The 19,565-nt window shown below is 56.7% G+C and overlaps 1 protein-coding gene across 1 annotated transcript in view; it reads right to left on the bottom strand.

Moving 5' to 3' along the window:
• Window positions 1-19,565, bottom strand: part of TTYH2 (tweety family member 2) — a 34,913-nt gene that overhangs the window by 1,540 nt on the left and 13,808 nt on the right. Inside the window, exons 4-13 of the mRNA XM_031469004.2 lie at window positions 16,016-16,236; window positions 12,715-12,810; window positions 12,074-12,146; window positions 8,844-8,913; window positions 8,519-8,574; window positions 7,925-8,017; window positions 7,560-7,652; window positions 5,704-5,846; window positions 4,877-5,062; window positions 4,368-4,446 (exon numbers count right to left, since the gene is read on the bottom strand). Of these exons, the coding sequence (XP_031324864.2) occupies window positions 4,368-4,446; window positions 4,877-5,062; window positions 5,704-5,846; window positions 7,560-7,652; window positions 7,925-8,017; window positions 8,519-8,574; window positions 8,844-8,913; window positions 12,074-12,146; window positions 12,715-12,810; window positions 16,016-16,236 (1,110 nt within the window). The remainder of the gene's footprint in view (window positions 1-4,367; window positions 4,447-4,876; window positions 5,063-5,703; window positions 5,847-7,559; window positions 7,653-7,924; window positions 8,018-8,518; window positions 8,575-8,843; window positions 8,914-12,073; window positions 12,147-12,714; window positions 12,811-16,015; window positions 16,237-19,565) is intronic.

Genomic DNA, 19,565 nt, shown 5'->3' on the forward strand with positions numbered 1-19,565 from the left:
GTCAGAACAGGGTCACGCCACACCACCAGTTAAATCAGACACCGTCCTAGCACAAATGCCGGGAACTTCTGAGGGGGTGCGAGCGGGGCCAGCCCTAGTGGCCAGGCACCAAGTTTCAATGACAAGGCATCGCGGGGACAGGAGGATACCAGTGTGGCCGGGGCAGGCTTCCTGTCTGCTGATGTTTCCAACCCTGGGGCCATCAGGACATCTGGTTTCCAGCCTGAAACTCAAGACGCACACACTGACCAGCCCCCCTAACACACCAAGGCACTCAGGAGCCCGCCTAGTAAGCAGGCTGCGGGCACAGGCCGGCCGCCTCAGAGAACCAGGTTCAAATCCCAGCTGTGCACCCTACTCAGCCCATGACCTTGGCTGAGGTTCTCCGAGCTCTCCAAGCCTGTTTCCCCATCTGCAAAACGGACTTAACGAGCACTCAGCTCTTGCATGAAAGGGATGAAATAATATAAAGCAAGCAAGACCCCTAACACAGTGGTTCTCAAACTTGGCTGTGCGTTAGAGACATGGGGAGCGGGGCGGTGGGGGGTGGGAGGTGGTCTAAAAATATCCTGATAGCCAGGCCACACCCACCAGTATTTTTTTTTTAGGAGATAAAGCACACATGACACAAAATTAAGCATTTGAAAGTGCCGCCAACATATTTTTAAAAGCTCTCTCAAGCACAGCCAAGTTGGAGAACACAGAGGAAACGTTCACAGCCGGCACTCGCTAGCCACTGCTAGGACGCAGAGATGCAGCTTCTTCCACTGTCACAGCTTACGTCTCACACAGGGCCTGAGCCTCTGCATTTCTAACAAGCTCCAGTTGCTGCTGGTCTGCTGACTCCAAGCAGCAGAAGTCCACTGGACCCTGACTGTCTCCTGGCCCCAGGGATGCTTGTGGGATCCAGGACCAGGTCATTCACACCAGAGGGAAGGATGCTTCCAGCTGCGGGGGCGGGGGCGAGGGGTCGGCAGCCTGAGACTAACCCAGTGGTCTCAACCAGGGGCAATTTTGCTGCTCCCCCCACCCCCGCCAGGACAGCTGGTATCACCTGGAGGCATTTTTAGTTGTCATAGCTAGGGGGCTGTACAGTGGGGGTGCTACTGGTATCGAGTGGGTGGGGGCCAGGGATGCAGCTAAACATCCAGCGATGCACAGAACAGCCCCGCGACACACAACGATCTGGCTCACAATGTTGGTATGCCGAGTGGGGAAGTCTGCTCCAGAGAAGCCCTTCTCCAGGTGTGGTCCCAAGACCAGCACCTTCAGCTTTACACGGAAACAGGTCAGAAATGCAAATCCCTGGGCCCCACCCCCAGCTCTCCGAGTCAGACACAGGGTGGGCCCAGCCGTTTGGGTTGTAACAAGTCCTCCAGGTGATGGACGTTCAAGAGTGAGACTCTCCACCTCGAAGAAGTAATTCCCAAATTTGCTTGATAATGAGAAATCACCGGGGCTGTATTTTGAACAACTGCCCCGGTCATTTTTGTCCAGCAGGTCTAGGACACCGTGCCTGGGAAGACAGGAGGATTCCTAGAGAGCAGAGCTAAGGGAGGACGCATTCCTAGCCAAGGGAACAGGCTGTATATTTTGATCGCCTTGCTTGATCTTACAATGTATGAAATCCCCAGGCTGTCCCAGAGATGGCGCTGGCGGGGGAGGGATTTGTCCATAGGTCAAACACGCGGAGACCTGACGAATAATATTTAGAGCAGGTGCAGGGGGAGAGTGGGGAGCGGCCAGCTGTGCTCTTTACTGGTGCTCACATCCACATCCTCCAGGCTGTGGCTTCCTTGGTCAGCAGCCTTAGATGTGTCTTCATGGTACCTTTGCACGGGGTGGGGGTGGGGGTGGGCGGGTCCTTCCCCGGGGTGGGTGGAGCCGGGTCGGGGCAGAGCAGTCAACACAGCCAAAGCAACTGGAGTTTCTGGGCAGGTCTCCGATGATGGGGAGGAAGGTTTATTCTGTCCTTGAGCCTTGCAAATAAGGTCAGTTCTTGATTATCTCCGCTCATGGCAGGGAGAGTGGCCTGGATCTTTCGAAACAGAAGGTAATCCGAAATTCCTTTTTATCTGGCATCCCAGGGCCTTGAGTAATTCATTTTTCACAGCAGCAGATTTCCCCTAATGATGTACTGAGATTAATATTAAAATCCATCTGCATTCCTGGGGCCACAGCAGCTGGTGGGAGGAAAAAGGAACCTAAGAGGCTTCCGATTAGAGAGGAGCCAGGGTGAGATTTAAAAGGTGCCAATTCTGGAAGCAATGTTGCACCCTCTCAGCTTGAGGCCCCAGGAAGCAAGAGCCAGGCCTGGGTCTAGCGCTGTTTGTAGAAGGACAGCACGTTGGCACTTGGGGCAAATCCAGCAAGGTGGGCCCATTTCCCTTTCAATATAAAAGGAGCCTGAATTCTGACTTGGGGAAGATGGTTCTCCAGGACACCAGTTCCCCCATCTTCTTGGTCTGCTGGCTTTCTGAATAAAATCCTACTCCCTGCCCCAACACCTCTTCTCCTGATTTATTGGCCTGCTGTGTGGTGAGCAGACCGAGTCTGGACTCGGTAACACAGACATGGCCAAATGACTGCTGAGGGGATGCCAACCGGCCTCTGGGTGAGAGCCAGGGCTTTAAGGTAAGGCTTGAATGACACCTCCTCGGACTCCAAGAACAGTTCCTCCCTCTGGGTCCCAAAGCACCTTTTGGCACTTACAATAGCTTTCCTGAGTCTCCCCTCCTGCAGACTGCATTTCCTGAAGACGGGGGCTGGGTCCCTGGCTCTCTTCCCAGGTCCCTATGGGTTTCACCAAGAGCACTTGCTGGACTTGCTGAACACATGTGAACATCTGGGTTCTCAGGGCCCAGGTCTATGTCACGGGTCCTGTGTCGCCGGAGCTCCAGTGCTCCCAGTTCACCAACTGGACGGCTCCTTCCAAACCACCTGGATGGGGCAGGTGAAACACCTCTCCCAGCCCATCGAAGGCAGAGGCTCCTTCCCCCAACAGACTCCTGGCTCAAGAACTCTTCTGCCCTATCGCAGACCTCTGACCTTGTCTCAGATCACCCCTCTTATAAATGCCACACTTCTGTGGAGAAGGCCAGGTGAGAGGAAACATAAGTGAAGACAGAGGGGTTAAAAAAACCAAGAAGCTCGTTCTTACAGCACTTACTGTAGCACATTGGTCAGAAGGACCAGTTCCTCTAATGCTCAGACCATCTATGTGCTATGCACTATTACATTTCCATTGTACAGACAGGGAAACTGAGGCCCAGAGAGGTGAAGTACTGGCCCAAGGTCACAGAGGTCATAAGCAATGAGCTGGCATTTGAACTCAGGCATTAAAAAAATTTTTTTTATCATTTTTTAAAATGGAGATACTAGGGATTGAACCCAGGACCTCATGCATGTTAAGCACAGATTCTACCACTGAGTCATACCCTCCTCCTGCACCCAGGCATTTGGCACTGGAGTCACGTTTTTAACCTCAACTGTCTCTATTTGTAGCTCTGTCTCAGCCAGTATCCCTGTGACCCTCATCCTGCTCTCGGAGAACACAGCCTGACCCCCCCCCCCAACCACATACCGCAGACTCCTGCCCCGATGCTGTTTCTAGGTCCCCTGACCAGAGACGGAGAGCATGTGGGAAATGCAGACGCCGCCTGGGCACAGCCCTGGGGACGTGGGGTCCTGGGCGGGGGCGGGGAAGGCCAGGTCTGGTATCAGCCCTCCGAGATCGGCCACCACAGCGGCCCCCCAACCCTGCAGCCCAGGCTGGAAGGGTAAACACAAATCTGAAACAGAAAACGTTTCCCTGGGGCAAAATGCGTCTTAGAGCAGCAATTCCTTTAGAAAACTTGTAATCATAAATTACTTCTCTGTCCCTTTGAGATGTCGATAAACCTCTCGCAAGGCCAGTGAAGGCTCCTGGCAGTTCTGCTATCCGGGAACGCTTTCTCCTGGGTCTGGAAGCCATCTCTGAAATGCGAGCATCAGGGAAGACAAGACAGTCCCCCATCTCCGTGGCAGTTAGCGAGCCCTGACGGCCGCCCAATCACCAGGCGGATTTAGGATGAACCAGATAAACGGTGCTGCTGAGTCCTCCTGCTTGAGGACAGGTGAGCAGTGCGGGGCGTCTGCCTGGCTGTGTGAGGCGAGCTTTCTGTCTCTACCATCTCCTCAGCGGATTGCCAGCCATGTGCTGGGCAGTCTAGTTTAATGCTTATTCAGTAGCAAATTGGTCTCATTCTTTTCTACCCCTGTCAGGGGGATTCACCGGGTCTGAAGGAGGTTTTCTCTTTAATTATCACCCCCCTCCCCCGCCAGCCGCTGCCACAAGGGCAGTGCCTTTGCCTCAGAGTCCAGGTTACCGTGGGCGGAGGGGAGCCTCTTCCGATGAGTGGCACATTCTCGTAGCGGGGGTTCCCACCGAAGAGCACGGCTTGGTTCCTGCGGGGGCCGAGAGGAGCGCTTAGGCGGGGAAGGCGTGGGGGTGGGGGACGTGTGCATATGGGAGTGGGGAATGGAAACCGACCACAAAGAGAGGGTGGGGAGAAGCAGCAGACGGGGCGATGGGGCCAGGAACAGCATGGCCGGGAGAAATGCAGCTTCTGGGGCCTTCAACCTGCCCTGCAGACTTGAGGCAAAAGACCTGACACCTGCGGCAGCTCTTCCTCCAGTACTACATGCTCCCGGGGGCCTTCCCGCCAGACACCCTGGCGGCAGTGGGGGAACCACGCTGGCCTTGGATGTCTTCCTCCCCACCTGGTTCTCTGGACCCAAGCATGCTGTCCCCAGACCCAGTGCCCTGGGGGATAGGAAAGCCCCAGCCTGATGTGTTGGGGGAGGTACGAGGGAGGCCCCAGGAGCCCTGCCGTACATGTACTCCGAGACGGGGGCGTTGGAGATGGTCTGGGCCGGGGGCTGCAGGCTGGTCTGGCTGCCCAGGCCGCTGCTGTAGCTGCAGAAGCTGCGAAGCTGCCCCCTAGGCGGGTTGTGGGCGGCGATGCGCCGGGCCTGGGGGTTGAAGGGGTCGTCATCATCGATGTCGTCATAGTCTCTGTCCCTAGAATGGCACGTAGGACACGAGCAGCCGTGAGGGGCAAGGGAGGCTCTAGCAATGGGGTCCTGGCCCGCTTCCCAGTCTTTCTTCCCAGGACTCTCCCTCTGGCCACATGTGTCTCCTTGATACAGATCACTGCTCTGTTCCCAACTCTGTGTCCACCTCCTCCAGGTAGCCCACCATGCTGTCCACACTGACCCTCCCTACCCTGCTTCTTCTTGTCTGATCTACTCTCAAGGCACTGAAATACCATCTTATCTCTTAGCTCCTCAATGAGACCATAGGTGTCCTGGTAACCGTACTATAATCTATCCTTCTGGTATATTCTGGGGGTGCCCCTCTCAGCCCTTAAAGGTCTCCTCCTCATTTTATGCCACACAGTTCTGCACAGGAAGAGAGGGCAAGCAAGTGATGCCAGGTTGTGGCATGATGCTGTCACCATCCTTGGCCCTGCTCCTGCCCTGGCCCCCTCAAACCTCCTTCTGGGGGGTCTGTCTGAATTCTCAGGGATGCAGAAATCCAGCCAGCCTGCTGGGGCTGAATGCCTGCTCCCCTGCCCTTCTCCATTTCAGTTATCAGCTCTTGGCTCAGTCACAGAGCACAGCCTCCCGCCTGCTGCCCCAGGTACACCCCAGGCAGCCCACCTGGTGGCAAAGTGCTTCCAGGCCCGCGGCCCCACGCAGACCATGGTGGAGAAGGCCAGCGCGGCCAGGAGGGAGAAGAGGCCGAGGTAGAGCAGACCCTCGATGCCGTCGTAGCAGATGCCAGCGAGGGCGTCCAGGTAGTCCTGGCAGAGGGAGAGGGATGTGCGGTTGGAGGGGGAATAGGGCAGAGCCTGGGGTCTGAACTCGTCTCTGGAAGCCCCTCTCCCCAAGCCTGGACCTGAGATCTCCTCCCCTTCTCCATCCCAAGCACCTTGTACAGACATAGAAGGGTCCATGCTCAGGACCCCGACAAAACGGGGCTTCTTGGGTTCACTGTGCAAGCGTTTGCTGAACACCCACTGTGTGTGAGGCTCTGAACAGGACAGATGAGCTTGCAGGGTGGCGGAGCCAGGAGACAAGGGGCACTTAATCTGAGGCCAGGATGGCAAGGAGCGGAGTGCGCCTTGAGCGGCTGAGGCAATGGGGACAAGCAGGCGTGGTGTGGTCAGGAAAGAGAAGAAGGGCCACCGGGAGACAGGTGAGATGACGCCAGGTCATGCTGGGCCTCGAAGGGCAGGTGAACAGTTTGAATTTAACACAAGGCGATGGGAAGACATTGGAGGGTTTGGGGATGAAAAGGATGTGATCCAATTCATTTTTAAAAAGACCACTTTGTTGGGGGGGAGGGTATAGCTCAGTGGCCGAGTGCATGCTTAGCATGCATGAGGTCCTGGGTTCAACCCCCAGTACCTCCATTAGAAAAAAATTGAAAAAATAAAAAGACCACTCTGGCTGTTGTCAATGAAAGGTCTAAGGGGGCAGGAGGAAGTAGGGACCAATTAGGAGGGCACAACTGTCACCTAGGGGAGCAGAATGGTGCCTGAACCAAGGCAGCAGCTGTGGAGGGAGAGAGAAGTGCACAGAGCAGGAGGTACCTGAGAGGACAGTTGCGAAGACTTGCTGAGGGACTGGATATGGAGTGGGAGGGAGAGCGGGTACCAGGGTGATGCCCATGTTCTCAGCTCTGAAGTCAGACTGCCAGGGTCCGAAACCCAAGCCCTTGACTTGACAGCTCTGGAATCTTCAGTAAGCTTCTTTATAAATAAATAGATTGATCTATCTATCTATCTATCTATCTATCTATCTATCTATCTATCTAACTACACACACGTGCACGCACACACGTTGCTTATCTATAAAATTTCCCTTGAAGTAACATGCATTTCACAGTGTAAATGTGAGGGCTAAATGACGTATCAGATATAAAGTGCACAGAACAAGGCTGAACACAGAACCAAGTGCTCAGTAAATGGCAACCACGATCATTATTATATTGATTTGCTCTAAATTCACATAGGATGCGAAAGCTGTTGAAACACCCTGGCTTACCACTCTGGGGGAGAGGGGAGCTCACACACTCCCAGTGTGTTCTCTGCACTAACGTCTGATATCCCAAATTCCTAGAGGTGACCCTGGCAATGAGAGTGGGATGTCCACTGACAACCCAGGGCATTGGATGGGTTGACCAGATGGCTGGGAGTCTGCACACTGGGGAACAGTCTCTCTCCTATAGCTCCAGGCCCCCAACCCCCAACAGCGTTCTAGAGGTAAAATGATTCAACTCTCCTACCCCGACCCCCTGGTACCCTTCCCCGAGTCTCCCTTCTCAGCCACTGGAGAGAATCAAGAAGCCAGGCCCCTTCAACCTTTCTGCTGTCCAACTTCCTTCCCATTCCCTGAGCCTGAAGGGAGCCCGGAGAGTCACTCTCCGAGCCTCTGCTGGCTTCTCCCTGGGAAGATGTGGCCTGCTGGGCTATCCCCCCGCCCTCCACTGGCCCCCAGGGCCACCCCGGCACCTTGTGCAGCCCTCGGCAGTCCAGCATGGCCGTCAGCTGGTGAAGGCTGGACTCGGATGAGTTCAACAGGAGCTGGATTTCGAGCAGATCTTTCTGAGGCAGAAAGAAAGAGGCAAACATGCAGACAGACAGAGAGGCAGAGCCTGAGCGGCGGGGGGAGGGCTTGCGGATAAAACCACGAACAGCAGCTTGGGCAAAGTGGCCTTTAAAGACAAACGAAGAGGGGGAGGGTACAGCTCAGTGGTAGAGTGCATGCCTAGCATGCACGAGGTCCTGGGTTCGACCCCCAGTACCTCCATTAAAAATAAATAAGTAACCTTATTACCCACCCCCAACAACAACAACAACAAAAAATACCGCCTTACTTCTGCCGTGGGGTAGAGGGGCACGGCAAACTGCAACAGTCCTGCCACCTGGATCTGCATGGTGGTCAGCGAGCGCTGGAAGACGGTCAGTGCCTGGGCCAGGGGAGACCACAGTCCTGCCATCAGGTTCGATCCCCAGGAGCCCCCACAGCTGCCTGTTTCCCCTGCAGCCCCACCCCCGTCTGCAGCTGCAGTCACATCCCTAATCACGGCCCTTCCTGTTTGCAAGAAGTCTTCTCCTCATGCCTCAGACTTCCTGAGAGCTGCCCCATCCTCCTGCTTCCTGCTACTCAAAGGGTCCCGCTGGGACAGCCTTGCCCGGGAGCTCGGGAGAAATGCAGAATCCCGGGCCCCACCCCAGACCTCCTGCCCAGCCTCTGCTGTGTTACCCAGCTCCTGGGGTGTTGGGTGAGCAACCCCGCTACGTGAGAAACGCTCAGCTAGAAGGTGCTGACCAAGAGCACCACTCGCTTCAGAGGGCCCCATGAAGCAAAGAACGCCCAGACACCTCCACCTCACTGGTCGGGGCTGGGGCTTGGGCTCAACAGGGAGCGAGCCGTGGGCAGGGCGAGGGCTGGGCTGGGCGGGCCGTACCTGCTGGAAGGGGCTGCTTACGCTCTGACTGCAATACAGGTAGTAACGGGTCACCTCTGCAAGGCAAAGACACTGGGCTCAGGCGGGAGCTCGCAAGTGACCAGGACCTCGTCCATCCTCAGCGGCCAGGCTGGTCCCCGAGTTCCCAAAGGCGGGAGCTTTTAAGAAATGGCCCAGAGGTCCAGCTGGACCTTAACTGTAGGGGTGGGGAGGGATGGGGTGACGACAGGGCTGAAAGAAGGAAGCAGAGGCACAGTCTGGCTGGCTGTGGGCCTGGCCTGAGCAACCAGAGTGGCTCTGACAACAGAGGCGGAGAGCTCACTACCTGTGTGGACCTGGCCCTCCGTGACGTTCAGGATGAAAGTGTCCGGAGCCGTGCAGAAGTCGCTGGTGCCCTGAGCCAGGGAGAGACGGGAGGGGTGGAGGAAAGTCACGCACCCCAGGAGCCCCCACAGCTGCCCGTTTCCCCTGCAGCCCCACCCCCATCTGCAGCTGTGGGAGGAGCCAGGCATCAGCTAGCACGGGCACCCCGCAGCTCAGTCCTGGGTTGGGCAAGAACAGTCAGGAGCCTCCCTGGGCTGGAATCCTGGCTCTGCCCCTGCCCAGCTCTGGAACTTCAGACAAGTGCCTTATCCTGTCTCAGCTGCCCCGACACTATTCACCTTGTGAATTCATCAAGTGCTCAGGAAAGTGAGTGGCAGAGAGCGAGCACTCTGTACCATCAACTCTTATTTCCGAATGCCTCTTCTGGGATGGACCTGGGGCAGGGGAGGCTGCGGGACATGTTTCGGGGAGTCATTTGCACCATGGCCTCATTTGCTCATCTCTAGTTTATTTTTTGTCTGGCTGTTATCAAGTCCACCCTCGCCCTGGGGGGCGTCCATCTCTGAAGCCTCCCCCAGAATCTCTTTCTAAAGAATTACGTTGGTGCTGAATCCATCTTGGAGCTTTCGGGTGCAGATCCCATCATGACAAGATGCGGGACCAGGAAGAGCATGGAGCAGAGAGAGGGCACGGACTCCAGACTCTGGCATTACTGAGCAGGGAGCTGGACCCCGCAGCCCGGCCTGACAAGGTGACCACCAAGGGCCCACAGGGCTCAGTCAGAGCAGGTTTGGGCCCTGGGAGACAGGCAACAAGGGTGCCATCCTTCGAGCCAGGCCCTCCCCAGCTCTGGCCTGGGGGTGCAGTGGGGCACCAGGTAAAGGTGGGGGTGTTCAACCTTTCAGAGCAGTCAGCGGACGCTCTGGTCCTCCAGCCTGTTCCTAGGGGCACCCATGCGCCAGTACATGCTCCCTGAGCAGGGACCCCTCCCCACAGCCCTTTCCTGCCAGTCCCCTGTCCTCCTTCAGAAGTGGCTGGCTCAGGGGTCACAATGGAGCATCATTTATTCATTCAGTGAGTTGATACATTTTTACTGAGTACCTACTAGGTGCCACGCACTGTTCAAGGCACAAGACAGTGGCAAGCTGTACTACAGCACTTCTGGGCTAGAAAACATGTGTTTGGGTGGGACTGGGGACTCAGATAGCCCTCTGGACGCAGAGTTTTCACAGAGCCACGTCTGTGCACACATATGCACATGCTCTGGCCCCACAGCTCTCAAAAATGAAGAAACGGGCTCCGGGAGGAGGGGCAGTGACCACACAAAAGCGCCCCACAACAGGCTTTGATGGCTGCCCCTCCCTTCTGGGCTCCTCACCCCACTTCCCATCAAAATGCAGCAGGGCCCACACCCCCATCAAAGGCCCATTCACTCCCTTGCACGCACTCCCCCTTCTCGCACAAGGGCCTGACTAATCGAATTAGGGAAATGGCCTTTCTCCTCAGCTCCCTGGTTCCCGGGCACTCAGCTGGGACCCGAAACCACCTCTGAACACAGAAGCCTGGCGAGAGGGACAAGCCGCTGCCGCCAGGAGGGAGCCATCCCCCTAAGGGCAGCCTGCGGTGCCCAGCTGGAGGACAGAAGGCAGAGGATGTGGGGAAACGGGGCGGGGGCAGGATGGGGCCCGGCGAGAGCGCGCCATGTGCAAGCTTCCCTGTGCTCGCTGCTGTCCCTGGAGGAGAGGCTGTCGGCCAGGCAGCTGGGCCTGTGGCTCCGGCCAGCAGCCTCTCCCCCCGGACCACGTACAGCCCTCCCAGCTCCGGATGACATCAGAATGCATTTAAAAACACTTGGGCCCTCCTACCCTGCCCTTCCCCGTATCTGGAGGGGCCCCAGTCCTTGGGATGTAGGCTTATGCTGTCCAGAGCTCTCTCCTGCTCAAAGTGGACGTTGCATGTGGAGGAGAGGGGACAACACAGGAGATGCCTGTGTCCTCCCCTTTCTGGACAAGCTCTGCCCAGAGCTGCTCTGGGCCAAGCAGCGCCAGGCTCATTCATTTTGAGGGCATCATGGAGGCAAACTGGTCAAGGCCAGAGCCACCAGCCAGCCCTCAAGTCACTGGGCAAAGCGTGCTTTTGGGCAGAGGGTTTCCAGCATGAGTCCCTTTTCTTTCTCCCCAGGTGGAAAGGGCAGAATGAACGCAGGTCACAGGGTCAGGCTGTGGCCCTTGAAATAGCTGGGGTTCCCTGAAATACCCTGGTAAATCCTGGCCCATTCTACTGTGCACGTGTGCATGCACGCGCGCACACACACACGCACGCGCGCGCGTACACACACAGCGTGTACAGAGTGTGCATCTCCACCGTATCAATTTACATTGGGGTGCAATGCTCTGCCCACACGTCTTTCTTCTGCGGGCTTCGACTTACAGCAAACATCACATCCTCCTGGTCTTTGCACCCCTAGGCACCTACACCACTGAGTGCCCACAGCCAAACATCAGCTGAATGGATGAATGAATGTATGAACGGACAACTCGCGCACACGGACTATCTACGGTGTTACTGGCTAAAGCCCAAACATACCTGCACAGGAAGCTTCCCCTTACACTCCTGACCCACCTTGTGTGTGTATGTTTGTTTTTCTTTTTTAACATTTCGAGGCACCACACCTGGAAACATACCCCCAGTGGGTTTTAGACGGTGTGTGTGAGTCCAAGGGCAGTGAGATGGGAGGCAAGTGAAAAGCCACCTTCCACATTCCCGATGCTGGGGAGGCTGGCCGAGGAGCGTGCTTCCGAAGCTGGTGGGGCTCTTCCAGCCTGAGGTTCAAACCCTGCCCACCCCAACCAGACTGGGTTCATTTTTCATACCCAGAGAGAAGGCACCTGGTCACCCGTGCCAGTCCTCACAAGCCGTGGCGGGGAACCGGCCAGCGGGGTGGGAAAGGGATCAGGCTTCAGGTGTCTTATCTTGGCCCCGCCCCCAAATATCTCATGATCCTGGACAAGCCTCTTCCTTTCCCAGGCCCTGTGTCCTCACCTAGAGGGTGAGGGGGCTGGCGCGGATGAACCAAGCCCTTTAAGTTCGAAGACTCTGGGATTCTAGGTTAGGGACTGAGACTGGAAGCTGGCCCTGCCCTGGGGACTCTGGACAGGACTCATCAACGTACCACCAGACAGACGTACCACCTGGTCAGACCACCCACCAGCCCTGCATCCCCCAACTCACCACCGCTGCTGCGGCGTCGGCGGCCAGAGACGCCCAACTGAGGAGCAGGGCCAGCAGCCCGCAGCACAGCATCCTAGGAGAGAGGCAGCCGCCGGTGTGTGGGATCCAGGCTGGCAGGCTGGGGACCCTGTGACAGCTGTCCCCCCACCAAGGGTGAGCGCCCTTCCTCTCAGCTACGATCTGGCCCTCCCTAGCCCCGCAGGCCCTTGCACCGGCCTTGAGAGCAGCCTCAGTCCCTGCCCTGACATCGGCCGGGAGAGGGATATGGACCAGTGCCTAGAGCACAGGATCCTGGGCTGAAGAGACGCAGCGCTGGGGGCAGGAGCTAAGGAGCAGGTGTTGGTTAGAGATGGCAAGAGGCTGTTAACGCTTCAGCTGCCTGACAGTCAGGCCCAGGAGGGGCAGGACACACGGGGGAAGGCCCAGTCCTTGCTTGGTGACCAGATGGCGAGTCGGTGGCTGCCATCCCCACTCGGCTGGGTGCTGAGGAGGGGGCGGAAGGCAGCTTCAGGATGCTGTCCCCCTCCCTCTGCTGCCACATCCTCCCGGCCCAGCCAAGCTGTCACCTCCCCCTGCCGGTGGCACCGTCACCTCACACGCTCGGACAGCTCTTGTCCCAAGGCTGCAGCGGGGCTACTCACGAGGCCAGGAGACACCTGGAGCGCTTGGCCAGTCCCAGGCAGGCGAGGAGGCAGATGGCCAGGTCCAGGACGAAGAGCAGGAGGTAAGAGAGCCATCTGGGCAGAGCGAGAGGGGCGTCAGGGGGAGCAAGGCGGGCTCCTCACTTGGGGCACAACACGGAGACCTGAACAGCTGCCCCAGGCCGGCTTGACCCTTCGTTATACAAACCGCCCACAGCCCGCAGCTCAGGAGATCAGACGAGGGTGCGCCCCTGCCCTGGACAGAAGACCCCAGCGCGCACAGCGGACAGCGCTTCAGGGCTCCGAGGGGCTGCACCCCCACTTCTGCCTGGACAAAGAAAGTCTTCTGATCATTATTTCTCTTTTTTTAATTAAAAAAAATTTTTTTGGGGGGGGTCATTAGGTTTATTACTTATTTTTAATGAAGGTACTAGAAATTGAACCCAGGACCTCGTGCATGCTAAGCATGTGCTCTACCACTGAGCTATACCCTCCCCACCAATCATTATTTCTCTTAATGCAAGAGCCAGATAAATTCACTGACCCCCAGCCCCTCCTCTCCAGCATTGGTTTTCTGCTTCACTAACACCATAAGGAGGGTAAGAAAAAGTTTGGAGTGCGGGTAGGGAGCCGGGTGGAGCAGGAGGAAAGTGACAAGGAGGCTGCGAGGGGGAGGGAGCACGCTGGAGGTCACCTGGCAGCCAGGCGAGGTTCTTTCCCCCTTTGTGAATGGAGGCTTAATGCCCCCAAAGAAACCTAATCAAAACCGTCAACTCCCTGCCCGGGGGCGGGAGCAGCCGCTTGTAAATCCCTGGGGAAAGTGCCGAGACCGCCCTCCACTAGGACGAGGCCACCAAGGGGCCAGTGTTCTTAGCATCAGAGTCGGAGCGCGAAGGAACCTCGGGAACAACCAGTGTCAGATCCCCCCTGTTCTACGGATTGGAAGACTGAGACCCAGGGAAGGCGAGCCTGGCCCAGGGATTCCAGACTCTCCACGTCTTCGAGCCTTCTGACAAGAGACACCCCCAGGCGCCTCTCAAAATCTTGGTTTTGTGTTTCAGACCTAAAGGTTTCTAGTTAACTCTCTATCCCCCACTCTGCCCATTAGCAGGAAATCACGTTAGGATTGCTTCTAACTGACTTTCCAGGATCATGTTTCAACGGGTCTCTCTGCATTCACGCCTCCTCGTGTTGTAAGGGGTTCCTGGAAACAGCTCTGCGAGGCGGGTGCGTTTTCCCAGAGGAGCCCAGCGATGACCTGGGGATGTATTTCTAACCAAGAACTTGGCTCTCGCAGGAGCACTGACTCCCAAAGCTCCTCCCATATCCGGCACCGATGCGCTCACTCTGTTACAGCCTCTGTAAGCCTCCAAAGAGAGGAGTCTTGCCTTTTTAATTGCCTCCAAGACTTAGCCAGGTCATGTATACAAGGACTGAAATTGCTAGGCTGGATGGCTATGTTCTAGAACCATCCAGAAAGCGAAGATGGGGAGGCTTGTCCAGAGGAGGCCAAGCCCCCAAGGCTGATGAGCTCAGGAAGAATAAAATAAACCTTTTGTCCTTGGGCAGCTTGGGCGAGAGGAGAGAGCAAACAGCAGAAGAGGGGGAGGGACAGAACATCACCAGTGTTTGGGAGTTGCACGTGCTGGCCTTGCACCAGACCTGAGCAAGGGGTGGGGGCTGGGGATGGGGGCTCCAGGGGACCCCCTCAATCACCCACTTTAAAATAGATACTGTGCAGTTGTCACCACCCTTACTCCATTTTTTAAAAAAAATTATCTTTAAAATAAGCCCTCATGACGGATAAATTCCGACTTATTTCACCACTGTCGTTCTCAAAATGCCCACATACACCCCTCAGTGTATCTGGTTCTAGGCTAGGTCCACACAAAAGGGATGGGAGGACCAAAACAGATACTTCCTTCCTCCCCCGAACCCCCGTGACAAAAAGACTTCTAAGGTTTAGGCACAAAATGGCTCTCATGTCACAGGATTAATCAGATGCCACTATTCTGGGTCACAGGTCACAGCCCATCCTTAGAGTTGACTGTTTCTTTCAGTCACTTGGGAGAAAGGCACTTTTGCATGTGAGCAAAAAAAAAAAAAAAAAAAAAAAAATCCGGTGTGAAGTTCATCTGAGACATCTGTGCAGGCAGGGGAGGGAGCGCTGTCCAGAGCCGGGGGGACCTCATGAGCTTTCTGGCGTCAGGGTCCGTCCATCTCCTACCCCAGGGAAGGGGAGAGCCCTGGAGGGGAGAGCCCTGGACAGAGGCCACCAGGAGCATTTTCTCTGGGTCAGCTTTAGTTCAGCCTGGGGTGGAGCTTTCTCATAAAGGGGAAGTGAATCCAGAAGCCCAGAGTAAACTGTGCAACGTTGGGGTGAAGACTCGGACCTCAGCTGGTGGCTTGAAGAGGAGGCAGCACGTTGGGCAGAGGAAGGGGCACCTAAAGGGCTGGAACTTGCTCTTCAGGGCTCCGTTATCCATTGCCCCCCGGTGCCTCCTCCGTGCCAGGCGCCCTGCCCTGGGTGCCCAAGGACCGGCACGCCATGAGTGTGTGTCACCCTTCAGCCGGGAGCCACCCAAAGCCGAGACTGCTGCCTCATTTTGTGGTTTTCCCCAGAGTGACTGTCACCAGACCCTGTGCGTGGAGGGAGGGCAGCTGGTCCCTGGTCAGTTGGCCCTGTGTCCAGTGCCTTCACCTGGGATGGGGCTTGGGGGATGGGGAGGCAGGGGAGATGGAAACGGAGCCCCAAAGGTTAGGTGATACAGGTGTGAGTCTGCATCCCATCCCCGAGACAGCAAAGGTGGGGGCGGTGCCTCCATCACTCAGGCCTGTGGCATCTCTGGGCTTGCTAAGGAGTTGGCATTGGGGAGGCCCTGTGCAGGGAGAGGCTGCCACACCTCCTCCCCTCTGCACCTTTGAGGCTGAGTCTGCAGGTACAGGGAACCCAGCTCCATACACCCTGGCAGGTGAGGAGCCCCTAACCACTGGCTCTTCACCCAGCATCAGCCACAGAGAATGCGGGTCCCAGAGGAGCTGCTGCAGGCTGGGAGGCTGGGTGCAGCCTCCACCCCTGCGATTGTGGCTCCTCACTGCCCCTCTCTGGGGCTCGGTGCCTGCCCGTATAAACAGGCCGCACCACATACCCGCCACTCGGCCCCCACAAGCCCTCATGTCCTCTGATATCAGTCAATGGCTTATTAAGACCTTTTGGTGGCATCTCCCTGCCGGAGCCCGTGACAGTGTCTTGTGTGAAGGAGGCCGGTGCAGCCCCACTGCCCCTCCCTCAGCCCCTCACCTGTAATACTCCGCGTAGCCAGTCTGGTCGGCCAGCTGGGTCAGCTCTGAGGTGACCTCCCTCCACGTGGGCACCCCTAACATCTGGCTGAGGATGTTGCCCGCCATCTGCTGCACGAACTTCAGTGTCTGGAGGTAATCGCCCCGGGCGGCGAAGATCTCACTGAGCCGAGCCAGGTGCTGCTCGAGGTCCACCTTCATCTTCTGGGTGGTTCCAGACACCTGGGGAGGGGCGGGGCTTGTGAGTCTGGCCTCGGGTGGAAGGAGGCGAGAGGTAAGCCCTCTGCCTCTAAGTCTAAAGGAGAAGGGCTCGGCCTCAAATGAGTGCCCCAGGGGTGCCACCCCCAGCCCTGAAGAGATGCTGCTGTCCGGAGGGAGGATGGACGGCGGAGGCCCCTACGCCCCACCCAGCCTGCAGGTCCCTCCATCCCAGGGGCTGGCCCAACCTGACCTTAACCAGGACCTGGGCTCTAAGACGCAGTGCCTTACTACAGACAGCCCCACAGGGGGACACAGAAAAGAGAAGCCGTTTTTCTTCCTTGAAGATTGTCTTAGAACTTTAAACACTTTGGATGAAAAATTCTTTTTTGAGGATGAGGAATAAAATGTTGAAACCGAAGAGTCCCTCTGTTGCTACCTGACCTTCTGTTCCCACAATAGGCTTTCTGAATGTCTCACAAGAGAAAGGCTTTGTTGTGGAGCGAGCCACAGCTCACAGCGTCCTGAACCCGAGTGAGGGCAGAACAATGGAACTTTGAAATAACACAGGCAGAGCCGATCCTGCCTCCAACGGCCTGGCCACGTGACGGGAGGAGGAAGTCGGCGCCTTCTCTGTGTGCTCGTGCCCCCCCCCCCTTCCCCTGAAACGCCTGTCCTGCCTGGAGTTGAGGGGATCCTAAACGAAGCTTCGCTCTATTCAAAAGTAGAAAAGGGAGGATGATGGCGGTGACTGTCCTGGGCTTGCAGACAAGGACCACCAGTACTGGAAAGGGGAAAGGTGCTTCTTCACAGCCCAGATGCAGGGTCCAGGGACAGAGCCTGGGAACCCCACGCATGTCCCTCCCAAGCCTGCTCTGAGCCTGGGTGTCGGCAGCGAGAGGAAAAAGAGCTCGTTTGCTCCAAAACTGTCACACTTAACCAGCAAGCACAAGGGGCCGGAAGCGGGGAAGCGGGTGCTCACCCTCTGGGCAGCCTTCAGCTCCCCCAGGTCTGGAAGGAAGATAAAAATGAAGAAGGTTGCGGAGCTTCCCATGGTGAGAGCCCCATGGTAAGGAGATAAGACACCACTCCTGGCAGCAAAAGCTGTTTCGTCGCCTTTGCTCGGGGGCTTGGGGGGGACTTGACAGCAACTTTGTGGCTTTTCACATCTGCACTATGCTGGGAGTTCCTGGTTCCAGAAAAGAGAATGGCTCCTTTGTTCCATTTTATTTTTTCAGTGTCAGCGACTTGTTCCCTTTCCCGGCTCCTTCCTGGGTCTTACAAGCTGGTTATGGACTAAGAGACACCAAAGGGCAGAGATACTGCATATGGACTCGTAAATACAGTAACTCAACCTCACCCTGATCAAGGTTCCTCTTCAATTCACTAAGACCAACAGACAAGGACTTTGCAGCCACTGATCCAGAGGCATTCATTAAATGTGAACCTTAGGAGCAGGGATCTTTTCACATTCCTACATGATACGTAACAAGCCGTAGACCACAGGTGGTTGTCGTCTTATGACCTGCAAACTTTTCCTGTAAGACCACTTCCCTTCCACAGCTCCAAACACTTAACTTCTCTATTTCTTAAATCCCTCCTTGGAAAAAACAAAAGCCAGCAAACATCTGCCAGGCCCTCCCTTTCCTCCTGATGTCTTCCCATAGGAAACAAGACAAAATAGAAAAAATAAGAATCACAACGTTGACCTATTTACATCCCCCCTCCCCGCCCCCAGCTTCCCCAAGTCCACAGAGGTTCCGTGCAGAGCTCCCCGCAGGGAGGCACGGAGAGAGCCGCTCAGAGATGGAGCAGGGCTCTCCCACGGGGAAGAGAAACTCTTCAAACGAGAGGGACAGCTCGGCTCCCCAGGCTGGGGCGGGGTCAGGCGAGCTAGCAGGTGGTTGGAAGCTGTTGTTCCGTAGGATGGAGCAGGGGTTTTCCAGCTGCGGCGTCTGCATGATCAGCTGGGAACTCATTACAAACGCACATTCTCAGCCCTGCCCCAGATCTACAGAATCAGAAACTCTGGGGTGGCCCCCACCCTAGCAATCCGTGTTTATCAAGCCCCCCAGGGGATTCTGATGCAAGCACAAGTTTGAAAATCTCCAAGAGGAAGCTCCTTAAGTTAATGAGGTTTTCTAGAAGGGCAGATGGGCCGGGAGAGGAAGGGGGTGAAGCCTCAGCCTTGTCGGGGGAGGGCGCCCATCTCAGAGCCTTGGAGGGAAGGGCTAAGACGAGACCCCTGGGTTCTGGTTCTTGCTCTGAAATGTACCAGCTCCCCACCCTGGGGCAGGAATTCAACCTCTCTGTGCCCTTCACCCAAGGGCTGCCCACAGGCCTGCTGCCGGCTCAAAGGAGAGCCCACGGGAGCCACGGTGGCCACTGGAACATGTAGCTCAAACCGGGGTCAGCCAAGCTTTCACGGGACGTAGAGCCCAAGACCCTTATATTAAGCTGAGACTCCAAGGGGTGAGAAGTGCACCAGGTCCCTGAGTGAATCACTGGGGCTCAGATCGGGGGCACTGGATCCAGAGAAATGACCCACCTGGTGCTCCTAAAGGATCTTTCTGAGCCCCCCAAATCAGAGTCTGCTGCTGATCCAGAATCCGGCCAGGCCTGCCTGAGCCTTCAGCCACGCCCCCACCTATCGAGGCGCAGGGCTCCCGGAAGGGCGCAGGCACCGGGTTTCTGGTCCAGGAAGGGGAACCAGGGAGGGCCTGCTCGGCTCTGGCCCAGGTGTGGGTTGCCTGACTTGTCTCCCGAGTACCCTCTGCCCCCCAGTCAAAGCCTCCTCTCTCTCCTGGCGATTGTAGTAATATATATAATTACCATAATCATAATAATGACATCATTATCTTAGTTACCCCACTTAGAGGGTACTTTGTAAATTACCACGCACTTTCAAGGACCTTATCTCATCTAACATCATTTATCTGATATTTGGCCTTCGCCCCTCGGATCTGGGGAGCCCTCTAAGATCTGCTGCCTCCCCAGGAGCCCCTGGGACTGGGAGTGCTGGGTGCCCACCCCGAGGCCCAGACCAGCCACGGAGGCCCCGCCAAAGACGCAGAGCCCTGCCTCTTCACCCGGAGGGCACAGCCCACGCCTGCCCACGCAAAGCGGGCAGGAGGTTGTCATAAGGATGGAGGCAGCTCCCGGCCGGCTGGACCATCACCGGAGCCTGGGACGCCTGCCCTCACTCTTCAGAAATGGTGGAGAGTGGATGAGGGGCTGACCACCAGGGATGAAAGGAACCCTTCTGTATGGGAACACAGGGGAATTTAGAGACATGGAGTCGGCTGCAGACGGCCCACCCCCGGCCCGGGGCGCTCTGAGCACTGGGGTGGATG

Source organism: Camelus dromedarius, chromosome 16 (assembly GCF_036321535.1).
Source record: "Camelus dromedarius isolate mCamDro1 chromosome 16, mCamDro1.pat, whole genome shotgun sequence".
NCBI classification, from domain to species: domain Eukaryota; kingdom Metazoa; phylum Chordata; class Mammalia; order Artiodactyla; family Camelidae; genus Camelus; species Camelus dromedarius.